Source organism: Lolium perenne, chromosome 2, assembly GCF_019359855.2.
Source record: "Lolium perenne isolate Kyuss_39 chromosome 2, Kyuss_2.0, whole genome shotgun sequence".
Classification (NCBI taxonomy): Eukaryota; Viridiplantae; Streptophyta; class Magnoliopsida; order Poales; family Poaceae; genus Lolium; species Lolium perenne.
Window position 1 is genome coordinate 107,153,100 of NC_067245.2, and position 14,480 is coordinate 107,167,579.

Below are 14,480 nucleotides of genomic sequence, written 5' to 3' on the forward strand. Positions count from 1 at the left end.
ATGATCAAGATCATCTATCTGTAATGCTATATGTTGTGTTTGTTGGGATCCGATGGATAGAGAATACTATGTTATGTTGATTATCAATCTATTATCTATGTGTTGTTTATGATCTTGCATGCTCTCCGTTATTAGTAGAGGCTCTGGCCAAGTTTTTGCTAGTAACTCCAAGAGGGAGTATTTATGCTCGATAGTGGGTTCATGCCTCCATTAAATGCAGGACGATGACGAGAAAGTTCTAAGGTTGTGGATGTGCTTTGTTGCCACTAGGGATAAAACATCGATGCTATGTTCGAGGATGTAGTTATTGATTACATTACGCACCATACTTAATGCAATTGTCTGTTGTTTGCAACTTAATACTGGAAGGGGTTCGGATGATAACCTGAAGGTGGACTTTTTAGGCATAGATGCATGCTGGATAGCGGTCTATGTACTTTGTCGTAATGCCCAATTAAATCTCACTATACTCATCATATCATGTATGTGCATGGTCATGCCCTCTTTATTTGTCAATTGCCCAACTGTAATTTGTTCACCCAACATGCTATTTATCTTATGGGAGAGACACCTCTAGTGAACTGTGGACCCCGGTCCATTCTTTTAATCGAATACAATCTACTGCAATACTTATTCTACTGTTTTCTGCAAACAATCATCATCCACACTATACATCTAATCCTTTGTTACAGCAAGCCGGTGAGATTGACAACCTCACTGTTTCGTTGGGGCAAAGTACTTTGGTTGTGTTGTGCACGGTCCACGTTGGCGCCGGAATCCCTGGTGTTGCGCCGCACTATATCTCGCCGCCATCAACCTTCAACGTGCTTCTTGACTCCTACTGGTTCGATAAACCTTGGTTTCTAACTGAGGGAAACTTACTGCTGTACGCATCACACCTTCCACTTGGGGTTCCCAACGGTCGCGTGCTGTACGCGTGTCACCACGCCACCTTCCTTTCTCCCTTCTTACTCCCCCACCAAAACTTCCTCACCATAGATGTAATATGCTCACAAAGCCCCCGAGGTAGTTTAAACAACGCCATCGAGTAAGTCGGTATAGCTTGAACCACAAATTTTATCAAGATTTCTTTCCCTCCCATTGACAACATCATCTCTATCCACCCTTGGAGCCTTTTCCAAATTCGGTCCTTAAGGTAGCTAAAGGCACCGTTCCTTGACCTCCCAACATCCGTAGGGAGACCCAGATACCGATCATTCATTGTCTCATTCTGAATTTGCAACACTGCTTTAATATCAGTCCTAAGAACATCCGGGCAACCCTTCCCAAAATAAATAGAGGACTTTTCATTGTTAATCCTTTGACCCGATGCATCACAGTACTTCTCTAGGACTTCTCTCATCTTTGAAACATCAGCCACCGCTGCTTTACAAAACAGTATACAATCATCCGCAAATAAAAGATGGTTGATACTTGGTGCATTCACCGCCACTTGAATTCCATCCATCTCGCCTGTGCTCATTGCGTTTTTCAGCAGACAGGATAAACCCTCCTCCGCCAACAGGAAAAGGTAAGGAGAGATAGGGTCTCCCTGTCGAATTCCTCTCGATGGACGAAATGATTCTATTGTAGCTCCATTAAATAAAACTGAAAAGGAGACCGATCTGACACCCCTCATCACTGAATCAATGAATCGCTGTGAGATTCCCAATTTCACCATGATCGCTTCAAGATAACTCCATTCTAGCCTATCATAAGCCTTCCTCATATCCAGTTTTAATGCGCAATGACCATTCTTCTTGCTCTTCTCAGACTTCATAAAGTGAAGACACTCATATGCTGTGATCACGTTATCTGTAATCAAGCGTCCAGGAACAAATCCTGATTGTTCTTCAGAAACTATCTCAGGGAGAATTACCTTCAGCCGGTTTGCGAGCACTTTGGATGCAATTTTGTACACCACATTGCACAAGCTAATAGGGCGGAATTGGGAGAGAGAAGTAGGGTTTTGTACTTTCGGGATAATAACGATGAACGTACTGTTTATTCCCTCCATTGAATCCTCTCCATTGAGAAGTCGAATAACAACCCGTGTGAGCTCCTTTCCACACAGATTCCAGTGCTTTTGAAAGAAGTGAGCAGGGAACCCGTCAGGCCCCGGGGCCTTTGACGGAAACATTTGAAATAATGTCGTCTCACCTCTTCCTCCGTGTAAGCCACATTGAGAGTCTCATTCATCTCTCCATTAACCTTCGGAGGCACATGAGATAATACCTCCTCTATACCAACAGTATTTTCCGATTTATAAAGATCCTCATAGAAATCATGAGCCATCTGCTCTAGCTCATTCACATTCTCACATACCGATCCATCAGCACGCGTTAGCTTGTCGATTTTATTCTTCTTCCGCCTCATACTCGCCTTATGATGAAAAAACCGAGTATTTTTGTCACCCTCGGCTAACCATTGAATCCTGGCCCGCTGTCTCCACATTATTTCCTCCCGATAGCCCAGCTCCGCTATCCTCTCTTCTACCTTCTTTTCTTCATAAGTAGGGTCCGACCGCCCCGGGTCCATACACAGCTCATGTAATTTCTTACGTAACCCTCGCAGCTACGTGCGAATAGCACCAAAAGACGAGCTGCCCCACCCCTTCAATGCCATGGCCGTGGATAGTAGCTTAGCTTGCAGCTCCTCCACATTTCCCGCCCCTGAAGGACCCCAAGCTGCCTCCAGGGTACTCTGGAACTCCTCATGCCTTTCCCACATAACCTCATAACGAAACGGCTTCCCTACAACAATTCTCTGATTTTGTGCTTCCATCTCATTCATCAGAAGAATTGGAGAGTGATCAGATTTTACCGCATGCAAATGATGTAAAGTAGCCAAAGGGAACATCTCTGACCACTCTGCTGACGCCAAGACACGATCGAGCCGTACACGGCAATACTCTCCACCTTGGATCCGCCGCTCAAAGGTCCAATCTAAACCCACATAACCAATGTCACATAATTGGCATGCATCCACCACCTCACGAAAGAGGTTTATCTGAGCCATCTCTCTATCATTCGGCCCCATTTGTTCCTCCCTCCTCAACACTTCATTAAAATCCCCAATGCAGCACCATGGCAGATCACTATCTGCTTTTAGGTATCTCATCATGTCCCAAGTTTTGTATCGCAGGCTCCTATTCGCCTCTCCATACCAGACAGTCAACCTCCAAGGGTCCTTCCCTTGTTCCTCCACCACCATATCAATATGATATTTGGAGAAATTCCTCAACGTAAGCTGCATTGGATTCTTCCAAAAAATACACAAGCCGCCACTCCTTCCAGAACTCCCCACCCCATAAGCACTATCGAAACCTAGTGTGTTAGCCAACCCTTCAACTCGGTTTTTTGCTATTTGGGTCTCAACAACACACAGGATCGAAGGCGAGTTAATCCGCGCGAGGTCGCACAGCTCATGAACTGTCGAAGGATCGCCCAACCCTCGACAGTTCCAGCACATGGTACACATTAGGCCCGGCGGTCCTCCTTCCCGGAGGCCGCCGATTTTGCCAAACTTTCAGAGTCAGCCGAGCTGGCTGATTTACTTCCTCCCCCTGTTCCCTTCTTAGGCCTCTTCTTCTCACGAATTGGTGCATTGTGTGGAGGTGGCGGAGGAGGTACCTCCTCTTTCCCTTCTCCACCATCCTCTCCTCCATCATTGATCTCTGCATCATGCTCATCAAAATCAATACTTCTTACTACCCCTGCATGGTCTACCTTTCCTGGAACCTTGTCCTCCTCCATATCAGCTAAACCAGGGGGTTTGATTGGGCTTGACGCCGTATCTTCAAGGTCCTCATCAGCAAAAACCTCCCCTGAATTCCTCTTTCTAGCTCCCATGGGGTCACCATTACCTCTGCCCCTCCCTCCAAACCTTCCCGGAAAGGAGGCCCTAAAGTTTGGAACTCCACCGATATTTGCCCTCCTCTTCGCAAGCATCCAATTACCATACTGGATATCCTCCTTATTATGGACACCATCCCCACACTCCTCCATATCATGGCCAAGAACACCACAAACCTCACAGAAGAAACCAATTTTCTCATATTTAACTAGGAGCATCTTCCTTCCAGCTTCTCGCATATTCAGCGGTGCAAAACGGATCAGGGGTTTATTCACATCAATGCTTGCCCTAACTCTCACATAATCCCCCTCATACCACCTTTTATGCGTCATCTCTACGCTCTTAACATGTCCTATCCTCCTAGCTAGCTGATCCACCACGGATTGATTACGGTATAACTCTGGGATTGAGTGGATCTGCGCCCATACTGCAACATGATTCAACGACACATCCGCTGGCGCACATATACCATCATACTCAGCAATTACAACCATCAGCTTGCGAAACAACCATGGACCCTGATGCATGACCTTATTCCAATCTCCGAGACAGAAAAATTTGAAAGTAAACAAGTTGTCATCCACTTCTCTCATCTCCGGATTAACAGCTAAACTCCAAACATACCTCAGGGTTTCAAACAAAGCTTCTGAGCTAAAGCTTTTATGCGTATGAACGCGTGCTACCGCCAACCATCTTGCCTTCTTCTTCATCGTCTCCAATTCTTGTTCATCTATGAACACATCATCCAATTCTCCCTCCCTCAATTCTATGTTCTGTAGCGCCCTAGCCAGCGCTTCCTCATCTGCACCCTTCGTCCCCACGCCCGAAGATCCTCCAGATGTCGCCATGGATTACCCTCAGCTTCAAAACCTCCCTTCGCCCTCCTCCAAAACCCTAACCGCCCAGGAATACCAAGGCCGGGTAGACAGGCTAGCTGTCCCCTTAATCAGCCCGAGTACCCTAGCGAGTTCGAGTCAGAGAGGAATTTGGACGAAGATCGGTACTGGATCGGAACTCACGACGGAGAGAATCGCCGCCGGAGTAGTTAAACCCTAGTCGCTAGGGTAAAAATAGTGTGATCCCAGCCGTACCAGCTGTACGCTACAGCCTATCTAAACAAACTATCCTTCTTGGATGTACAGCTGGGCATGAGCAACCCAGCCCAAACGATCTCGATCCGGGCTGGACTGGTCGGGCTTACACTTCAGGCCAGGCTCGGGCCTGATTTTTTAGCCCGGACTTCTCTCCTTGAGGCCCATCTCTTCCTTGGCTTCTTGCTTATCAGTAAACATTGCTGACCCTTAATCCCCTCCCTACTCTAAAAAAAAACTTAATCCCCTCCCAGAGATTCAAAAAAAAGAAAAAAAAAACTTAATCCCCCCCCCCGGCCGGCGCCGCCTCCCCGGTCTCCCCGTCGGCCTGCTGCTGCTCGATCTCACCTCTCTCTCCTGCTCGATCTCCACGACAGCTAGGGGAGCCAGCACCGCCGGGACCCTCTCCTGCTCGATCTCCACGCTGTGCTGGTCCAAGAGGCGTAGCAGCCAGCACTCGGCTCGGCGCGTCGCCCTCGCTCCGCGATGACGGCCATGGCGCTACTCGCCGGCGCCGCGGAGACCGTCGCCTCGACTCCTCGTCCGGACTCCGCCGCAGGCGCCGCTGTCATGGGCGTCTTCAAGTACAACTTCGGTGCGCCCCTCTCGCCTCCATGTTCCCACCCCCTTCCGATCGATGGTTACTTGTGGGTGCTTGGTTTTGGGGATCTAGAGCTCACTGCTCGCGTGTATGTTGCCTTGCAGCGGCGCAGTTCCTTTCCAGGGTCATCCCCTTCTTATATAATGGCTGGTTCGTGCGCCAGCTCAGCGCCGACGACTGCGCGGTGCGGATCTCCCCCGCTCCTCCAATCTCCCTCTTCCTCCCCAGTTCAGTGCAGTGAGCAATTGATTCATTGCTTGATGTGGAATTGATTCAATTTAGGGTGGTGGGTTTGGCGTGCTGCTTAGCATTACTGTACATTCAATCTAAAATTTTATCTTTATGTACTATGGTTAAAAATTCGTGTCCTCAGTTCGCGTTCAGTTTTGAATTTTGCCAATGACATGCTTGGGACTAAACCCTGGTTGATGATCACATACTATAAATGAGTTGCCGCAGATGGTGTCATCTAGTTGATCACATACTGCAATAATCACAGTGCTTGTTTTCAACTATCTGAGTCACTCATGTATGTATATTGTATTGCCTCTTTGCTATCATATGTTCCTTATGTTCTTTATCTTTTCATTTTGGTGAAAACGCTGAATACCCATGCTATTTTTGAAGATTGATCCTTCATTGTTGGCGTAACAGGCACCGTATTAGTAATCAAATGGTGTTTTTTTTAGAGAAAACGGAAAGGACCTTTGCGTTTCTTTTCATTGAATAGATAGGGTTACACGAAAAATGGTGATTTGCTTGATCAGAATTTGGAATGTCACGTCGTACTTTGTGATTAAGGTTTTAAGGGAAAAATGCTATGGGGATCTGCGGAACTTCTCCATCACCAACTGGGTATCAATTATTCAGTAAACATCAATGATAGAACGGCTTGATCACATCACTGATCTCAACCATTGATCCCTGGGTTTAGAAGACCAGGGGTTATCACTCGGTAGTCGGTAAACCACAACCGGATTGGGTACCACTTGTTGATATGCAGTCTTGGTTCATTCAGTCCCCCAACCCACCCAACAAATCCATCTTTTAATTTTATCCTTATACCAATAGGGATATAGTTGCACATGGTTTATGGACCATCCGTCAAATATGAAATATGCATAACTCAAAAATAAAAATAAAAGAAGGAAAACTGGCTAGTCTTTACCGTTTTTCTACATGACCTTGTTTGGTACTAGAGTGTTTGTGCGGATTAGTGGGGATAATACTCTAGAGTATTGGGTGAACCCCTATCGTCACCCAATCCCCTCAAAACCCCATCGCTAATCCACTAGGTAGGGGTAGAGTATCGGGATTGAAAAAAATACACTAAGATTTGGGGAAAAGTGGGGATTAAACTCCCTCAATACTCTAGCACCAAACATGCATTTAGAATAAGTGGGGATTTGGAGTTTGCTGCGGATTATCCCCACTAATCCCCACTAATACTCTAGCACCAAACAAGGCCGAAAGGGGAGCCATAAATCCTCCATTTATTCGCTAAAGAATTTTTTTAGTGATCTACGCTTACAGTTGTTCCTTATTTTCGAAGTTGCCTAATATGTTTGTCATTTATTTGGCAGGCTTACGCATTGCAGCTTCCTCTTTTCATCAACTGCGTCTTATTTTTAAGCCGAGAGGGGTTTCGGCGTGCTTGTTTGCGTAATACTTCTGGGAGGTATTACAAAATTTAAAATAATTTTTGAGGTTCATCCGTGTAATGTGATTAATCGGCACCAGTGCTGCATTTATATAGACTCCACAGGCACATGTTTATTTGAAGATTTTTCTTTGTCAAAATGAGCCACATAAGGTAAACACCACGAATTGCGAAGTGCAAAAGATCCTTCCACAGTTTCTTGTTTAATCACTATAGTTTAGATATACGGAGGATTACATGACAAGAAGCGCGATGTACATTTACTACATGAAAAACTTGACCTCCAGTGTTGCTTGAGCTTTTTTTTCCTGGCTAGATAACAATAGTATTAAGGGAAAAACAACTCGACCATTTGGCTGGATGGTTTGGGGGTATAGAAGGAATAAATGGTAAATATATATAGAGAAAATGTGTCCTCTAGGAGACATGGTATATGTATCTTCAAGTTTATAGAGAAAACAAGAACAAGAGAAGAGGTAATGTCAAGGTCTGATGCCACAGTTGCCCAACAAAGAACAAACTAGGATAAGAGAGTTTGAAATTACTTGGTAAAGATCCTATCGTGTGCTTTTGGAACATATTAGAGCGAAATTCGCCCAGTCCAGTACCCATTGGACATTATGCGTGCTTAGCACTCGCTTGGGGCTTCCTCTCTTCGTCCAAACAGGTTAATCCAGAGTTATTTATTATGTTTGGACCCTTGCGCATTATGTGTTAGCATTATTCACCTTTTTTTGAGAACTTACAGCAGGAGAAGCGCCTACTGCTCCACTAAATAGAAAAAATATTTATGTACAAAGGGGTCAACCTAGGCCATTTTTGACCTAGGAATCAAGATTTTTCTTTTACAAATGTAAACTAGTCAAGTAGAGGGAAAGAAATTCTCAGTGCTCACTGCTCAGGGTGCACCCTGCACTCACATCCTCCTTGAGTTGCGGCAACTAAGTTAAACGAGAGGGAGCAACACCATTAAAAAACTTGCGATTGCGCACCTTCCATATATTCCAAGCTGCCAAAATAGCCAGCTCAAAAATAAGCGGTCTGTCCCAACTTTACTTTAAAATACATTGCCGGACTCTGGCACAACCACTACACACCAAGGGCCACATATGCCACCTCTGAAGTGGCCCATGTGTTTAGTAGTGATATACTAGTCCTATGTTCTAAGTTTGAGGTGAGTAGAGCTAGCATGTAATTCTTGTGGATCTAAATGGATAACATCGGGTTAACCGTTTTAGGAGAAGTGAGGACATAAGCCCAAGCAAGCTGCTATGTGTGAGCACAGCCACACCTAGGGGTTGGAAGCGCGTGAATTCTGTGAACACCTTCACTGTCTGAAGCAATAATGCTCGGTATCGTACTTCTCATAGCTATCTTCACCATCTTGAAGTGGGATACATGTGAAAAGTTTTCTCGTGATGATTTGCACCATTCCTAACTGTGTTCTCATTTTGTATGTTCGTGAAAATGTTGTTATATTCATACTGTAATTTGTATTTCAGGAGTTTTTTCTCTGATCTTCTAGTATCTTTCCTTATACTTGCTTCACTGGAGTATAATTCTTAACTGATGAAGTACTTATATTACAGTGGTGATGTGTTAAGTGATGAAGAGATGCTAAAGGTAGCTTGGATGATCATCCCATTTGGCTTGTTAGTTACTTTTATCGGCAGTCTATTTGTGTTCAGGGTAAAGAAACTGAAGTTTTCTGACCCTTATGCGAAAGCTACATTAATCATTGGTAAGTCTTCCATTAACCAAAGTTTACTATTCCTACGGTTCATATTAATTGACTCAACTTTATCTAGATACAAATGTATCTAGTCAACAAACACATCTAGTTACGTCCGCATCTAGATAAAGTTGAGTCAATTAATTTGAATCGGAGGGAGTAGTAATTATATGTTTATATTGGTTCTGAGAACGATAATTTATAATTTGATATCCCACTAAGGTTAATTCTACGGAGTGAACTAGTCAGTTAGTTGATTCAGTTTGATTGAGTGGCAAAATAAATAGCTACATTAAATTGTAGAGCCTTAGAGGGACTACTATACTCCCCCCGTCCCACCAAAAGTGTCTCAACTTTGTCTAAATTTGAATGTATCTAGACACTATCTAGTAGGTAGATACATCCGAATTTTGACAAAGTTGAGACACTTTTGGTGGGACGGAGGGAGTATTACTATATCATATAGAAAAGTCCACGTTTTAAACCGGAACTCTTGCAGAAGACCACTTCTCAAATGTGAGCTCTAATACCGTTTGAATTGCAAATTTGAACTATGGAGACCATCCAGTTTTACCTGTGCATGGTCTCACAAGTAGTCTCTGGTGATGTGTCTGCCGCATCGCGGCCGTGTCACCAAATTTGACTTTTTTTATCTGTTTCCAGCATTTACTTATAGCATCTTTTTTATAAGAAATGATCCTTCTTACCATGTTTGTTAATGACAATGGCATGGCAGACACATGGCTTCCATGTCACTCGAAGCCACTTGTCGAACCACCTGAGGGTGAATAGTGGATTGTTTCGACAGTACAAGGTTGAGTTCAGGGTTGAAGACTGGGCTTTTTCTGTCTCAGATTTAAATGCTGAACACCTAGCTCTGGATCTATAAATTGGAGACAAGCATTTCATGCTGTTATTGAGCTATCTGAAGCATCTCAAGTAGATAGACCTACAGTTATTTTAGATTGTTAGCTAAGAAGCCAAATGTGTAGTTTGATTCTTTTGAGATGCTCAATCATGGGATGTCTTTTCTGTTTCGTGCTATTACTCTAAACTATATTGCCTTTCCATTACATATTTTCCCCACTAACCTCATAACCACATATTGAGGGCTAACATATTTATTTGATCCAAAATGTCAGGATTTGCTTGTATCTTGGAGCTACTGGCAGAACCTTTGTATATACTTTCTCAAACGAAGAAATACTACATAATAAGAGTGTATACTGAACCTGCAGCTACTCTGCTACGGTGTCTAACAACTTATATCTTCATTAAAGGACATATTAAAGTGGTAATGTCACATTAGCCTTTTCTCCAGTTTATTACCTATGGCATAAATGCATAAGACCACAATGGTTTCATTGTTTGTTCTACTTGAAAGGGTTACTAACCATTTTGAAACTAATGTAACGATTTGGTGCAACCATCTACACAGGTACCATACAACCATTTTTTTTTGACAAATTAATAATCCAGGATTTCCAATTTCCAATTCGTATTTATACTGTATTCTCTTGGTTTTTGTACCAAGCATAATGTTTGTCTATATCCACTGTTAATAGAAGGTTTCAACTTCTGTATATGTGTGGTTGGTTAAGAGATAAAAAATAGTTTATTTATCTTCAAAAAAAAAAAGTTTATTTTTTTTTGCAAACAGTTGCCTTCGTTATTCCTTTCTCCTCTATTGCACACATCCATTTTAAGTCCATCTTAGAAATTAATAGAGCTTTGCAGGACACGATATTTGTTTTGCCGAATTACATATCCAATTGATAATATTCTCTCTGGCACTTTTGTGTACACATGAATTCATGCTCTCCCGCGTCATTCTTTTTGTATCGCATCTGTTGGTCAGTACAGTACTACAATAGTGAATATATTTTTGCAGGAGAAGTTGGTCGTATTTGCTCTCTCTCAGGTTGTCTATGCAGCCTGCATTTTCGTTGGATATTGGGCATATTTTCTTTTATTCACTAATATCAGAATTTTTGATCTCCTCCCATTCAGGTTCCTTCTCGTTATGTCCTTTTTTTGTACTATTAGGTTTGATTGATCACAAGTTAGTTATATATTTCTTTACTGATGCTAAAACACGTACATTGTCAGGTTGTCAACTCTGATGGTCTATGATAAACAGTTGTTGCACATGTGCATATTGTTTACTGGCCAGACTTTCAGGAAATTGATCCTCCAAGAAGGAGAAAAATTTGTTCTTGTTTGGTTCGATACTCCATACAACCAGGCTGCATATGGTCTTGTGGATAAGTTAGGCACGTATGCCAAACACTTTCTGTTTCAATTGCTTTTCTTTACTAGATAAATGGGAGCTGGTGAGGCACCTGGCTAGAATATTTTGAACAAAAAGAATAAATTAACTAACTTCAAAAAACGGTGGAGTAATTCAAAATAATAACTTAACTACCTTCCACAAAAATCTCTACTGACCTTCTATTTATTTGCAGGGAGTCTGGTTGTTAGAATAGTTTTCCTGCCATTTGAGGAGAGTTCTTATGCTACATTCACTCAATTGGCATCAGGTTGCTCTTTTGCATGAATTTAAAGTTTCATTTTACTATGACAGCCAAGATTGAGTGGCTTATCATCCGTATGACCTAAAAGATTGAGTTTCATGCATCCACGTTATTTGTCTTCTGACCTGGAGAAGTTTAGTTTTGCCTATTGAGCATCTCTTGAATGGTTACTCAATCAAAATTACCCTATATTATGCTGTTATTCTGGTAAAAACACAGTTGTGAATTTTTTCCCCATTTGGATTCATTTGGCCATCTCAATTGAGAATGTTCTTCTGAATTGACCGCTTTATGTATCCGCTGCCGGCCGTTTGATATTTCTGCACACTTTCTGTACGTTTGCTATGTTGTTTGTTCAGTATTTAAGTCCGTCTCACAGGAAGTAAAGCTTATAACAAGTACCATGAATTATTGTATTATTTTTGCTAAGATGATCATTGCTGCCAATGCAACAAAACAAGATTATCTTTTGGCATATTCCTTGCTATGATAGATTATAATGTTTGCCCCAATTCCAGTTTATATGCTGCGGCTGCCCAGTTAGTATTTATATATGGCCATTCCTATATCTCAAGCTATCTGAAAGTATAAATTTTGGCATATTTTTGGTTCATATTCTGCTGTTCAATATCTCATCCTTACAATTATAGCTAGCCAATATTATAATTTTTAGCAAGATTACTTTAAAAATATGCTGTGTGCATTATCTTTGGATTTATCTTTCTCTGAAAGAGCAAATAATGTATCCTTATCCACAGGGCAAACTCCTCAGAATATATCAAACCTGGAAGGTTCTCTGCTTGGAGCTCTCAAGCTGATTATGCTGATAGGTGTGCTATTCAATACCGATTTCTGTAATGTTTATATTAGTCTCTTTATGCCTTCACACTGAGTAAGAAGCAAGCAGTTGAATCACAGGCAACCTTTGTTGTAAACATATTTTAGTTGCTGTTAACGTTGATCTCCTGGTTTTTCTTGGATATTAAATACATCAACAGCCCTTTAATATGATCAACCTCTAACTATGCAGGTCTCGTGGTCATTTCTTTTGGTCCAAGTTATTCATACACACTTCTGAATCTACTATATGGAGGAAGATATAGCGACGGCGAAGCTACAGCTGTTCTTCGTTACTATTGTGTTTACATAATCTGCTTAGCAATGAATGGTTTGTACTTCTATGTAGCAGCAGCTCTGCATAATATCATTCTACAATCTTTTACATTAGTTTTATTATTAACGTAAAGAATATTTCATTGATGAATAGTAGCTCTCTGGGCTGAACATGTGAAATTTAAATTATATATTTAAATTTGATAATTTGAAACTAGTTTTTGCAAACCTGGAATTTGGAACAATGGGCTTAACGGTCCCTGTTTTACCCTTTCTGCTTTTTGAATTGTCTTTTACAGTTATGAACTTATGATGCATATAGCGCAATACTCATATTCAACTTGACAAGAGGAATATTTATAATTTCCTTCCAGTCATGTAATTAACAAAACTGGAATCTGGAACAATGGGCTTAACAGTCCCTGTTTGCCCTTTCTGCTTTTTGATTTGTCTTTCCCAGTTATGAACTTATGATGCATATAGCACAATACTCATATCCAACTTGACAAGAGAAGCATTTATAATTTCCTCCCAGTCATGTAATTAGCAGCTAAGTTCTGCCAACCTATGACTTGATTTCTCTGTTGATAGCTTTTAGTTGCTCTTCAATATCTCATTCTGCACAACATTTTAGCTGAAAAGGAACTTTACTTGAATGAAAAGCCAACTATACTATGTTGTGTCTACATGGTTTTATACTAACGTACTGTACAAACAAGATGCTCCTGGTGGTGCTGATTATTAAATATACCCAGGCTATGTAGTATTTGGTTAAATGTGCATATTAGATTGACTTGTGTCCTTTTTTTTGATTATTTTCAGGCACGTCTGAAGCTTTCCTTCATTCTGTTGCAAATGAAAATCAGCTTAAGCAGTCAAATGATATGTTGCTCCTCTTCTCAGCAATTTATATTGTTCTAAATGTTATTTTCATTAAATCTGCTGGAGCTGTTGGGTTGATTGCTGCAAATTCTATCAGTATCCTTTGGTCAATAACTCTACTATCCTTGTTTTCTTGAAATCAATCTTTATCTGGAAAAACTTTTTTTGTGTCTTGACTCTCTTTAAAGATATGATACTGCGAATCACATATTCTGCATTATTCATCAAAGACTATTTTAAGGTAAAGTTTCTGTAATATTCCACCTTGTTTTCTTTCCTAAGGATTACATTTATAACAAAGATAGCTGATGGCATTTTTTACAGGGCTCATTCTCTTTCCACCGCTGCTTGCCAGCAGGCTGGGGTGTTCTGCTCATTTCTGGTGTGACCACAGCTTTCTCAGAGAGGATTTTTCTGAACAGAAATAGGTTCAAGCAGACCCTTCCCATTCACATGGCGATAGGCATCATGTGCCTGGTCTTTTCGTTACTTGAGATGTAAGCAATACACCACACACAAGGATACTTCCTTTGTTAGATATTATTAATCATCCTTATGTGGCTTCTTTCTCGAACAGATACCGTGGCGAAAAACAGTTCTTGTTGAGCATTATTACATCATTGAAGGGCCACAACAAAAGTACTTGATTTCTGTAGCATTCGGGATTTGGAACCCACCTTCTGTGAGTGTATATAGCCCTGATATGTAAGTGATGTTCCCAGACAACATACGATGTTGTCAATACATTGACACTGCCTAGACAACTGAAGGTACGGAGCTGGATCCATCAACTGGAGAGGCTACTGAAAGTAAATCATTTTGACATATGAACATAGATTGCCGCTCCGGTGAGGTGAGTTGCTGGGACAATTTGTAGAGGTGACGAAAAACATAGATCAGCTGGGTAGATAGGGTAATGCATTTTGTAATTTTTCTACTGCAACTTGTTAAGATTAAATTGCAGTGATTGCCGAAATTTACCATGTTGTAGTGCCATTCAGGTTTTGTTTCA

General features: G+C 41.6%; 2 protein-coding genes across 5 annotated transcripts; one reads left to right on the plus strand and one right to left on the minus strand.

Moving 5' to 3' along the window:
- Positions 1-2,574: 2,574 nt before the first annotated feature.
- Positions 2,575-3,471, minus strand: LOC127328858 (uncharacterized). Its single transcript, XM_051355429.1, has one exon. The coding sequence runs from the start codon at positions 3,469-3,471 to the stop codon at positions 2,575-2,577; it is 897 nt and encodes a 298-aa protein (XP_051211389.1).
- A 1,722-nt stretch (positions 3,472-5,193) lies between these two features.
- On the plus strand, positions 5,194-14,480 carry LOC127333707 (uncharacterized). 4 transcript variants are annotated; one of them, XM_051360116.2, is made up of 14 exons: positions 5,194-5,541; positions 5,652-5,731; positions 7,131-7,225; positions 8,797-8,948; positions 10,082-10,233; positions 10,831-10,949; positions 11,049-11,216; positions 11,409-11,479; positions 12,232-12,303; positions 12,504-12,641; positions 13,409-13,564; positions 13,657-13,709; positions 13,793-13,965; positions 14,046-14,480. In XM_051360116.2, exons 1-14 carry the CDS (start codon positions 5,433-5,435, stop codon positions 14,113-14,115), a joined length of 1,608 nt encoding a protein of 535 aa, XP_051216076.1. In that variant the 5' UTR covers positions 5,194-5,432; the 3' UTR covers positions 14,116-14,480. The 4 variants fall into 4 exon arrangements, with proteins under 4 accessions (XP_051216076.1, XP_071682263.1, XP_071682264.1 ...); XM_071826162.1 differs by lacking the exon at positions 7,131-7,225 and having other exon boundaries at positions 5,196-5,541; XM_071826163.1 differs by lacking the exons at positions 5,194-5,541; positions 5,652-5,731; positions 7,131-7,225 and adding an exon at positions 7,245-7,360.

Coding starts and splice junctions, on each gene's coding strand:
- LOC127328858 (XM_051355429.1), bottom strand. CDS start 3,471: ATGTGCTGGAACTGTCGAGGGTTGGGCGATCCTTCGACAGTTCATGAG.
- LOC127333707 (XM_051360116.2), top strand. CDS start 5,433: ATGACGGCCATGGCGCTACTCGCCGGCGCCGCGGAGACCGTCGCCTCG. Junction 5,542..5,651: donor CGTCTTCAAGTACAACTTCG/GTGCGCCCCTCT, acceptor GTTGCCTTGCAG/CGGCGCAGTTCCTTTCCAGG. Junction 11,480..12,231: donor ATTCACTCAATTGGCATCAG/GTTGCTCTTTTG, acceptor CCTTATCCACAG/GGCAAACTCCTCAGAATATA.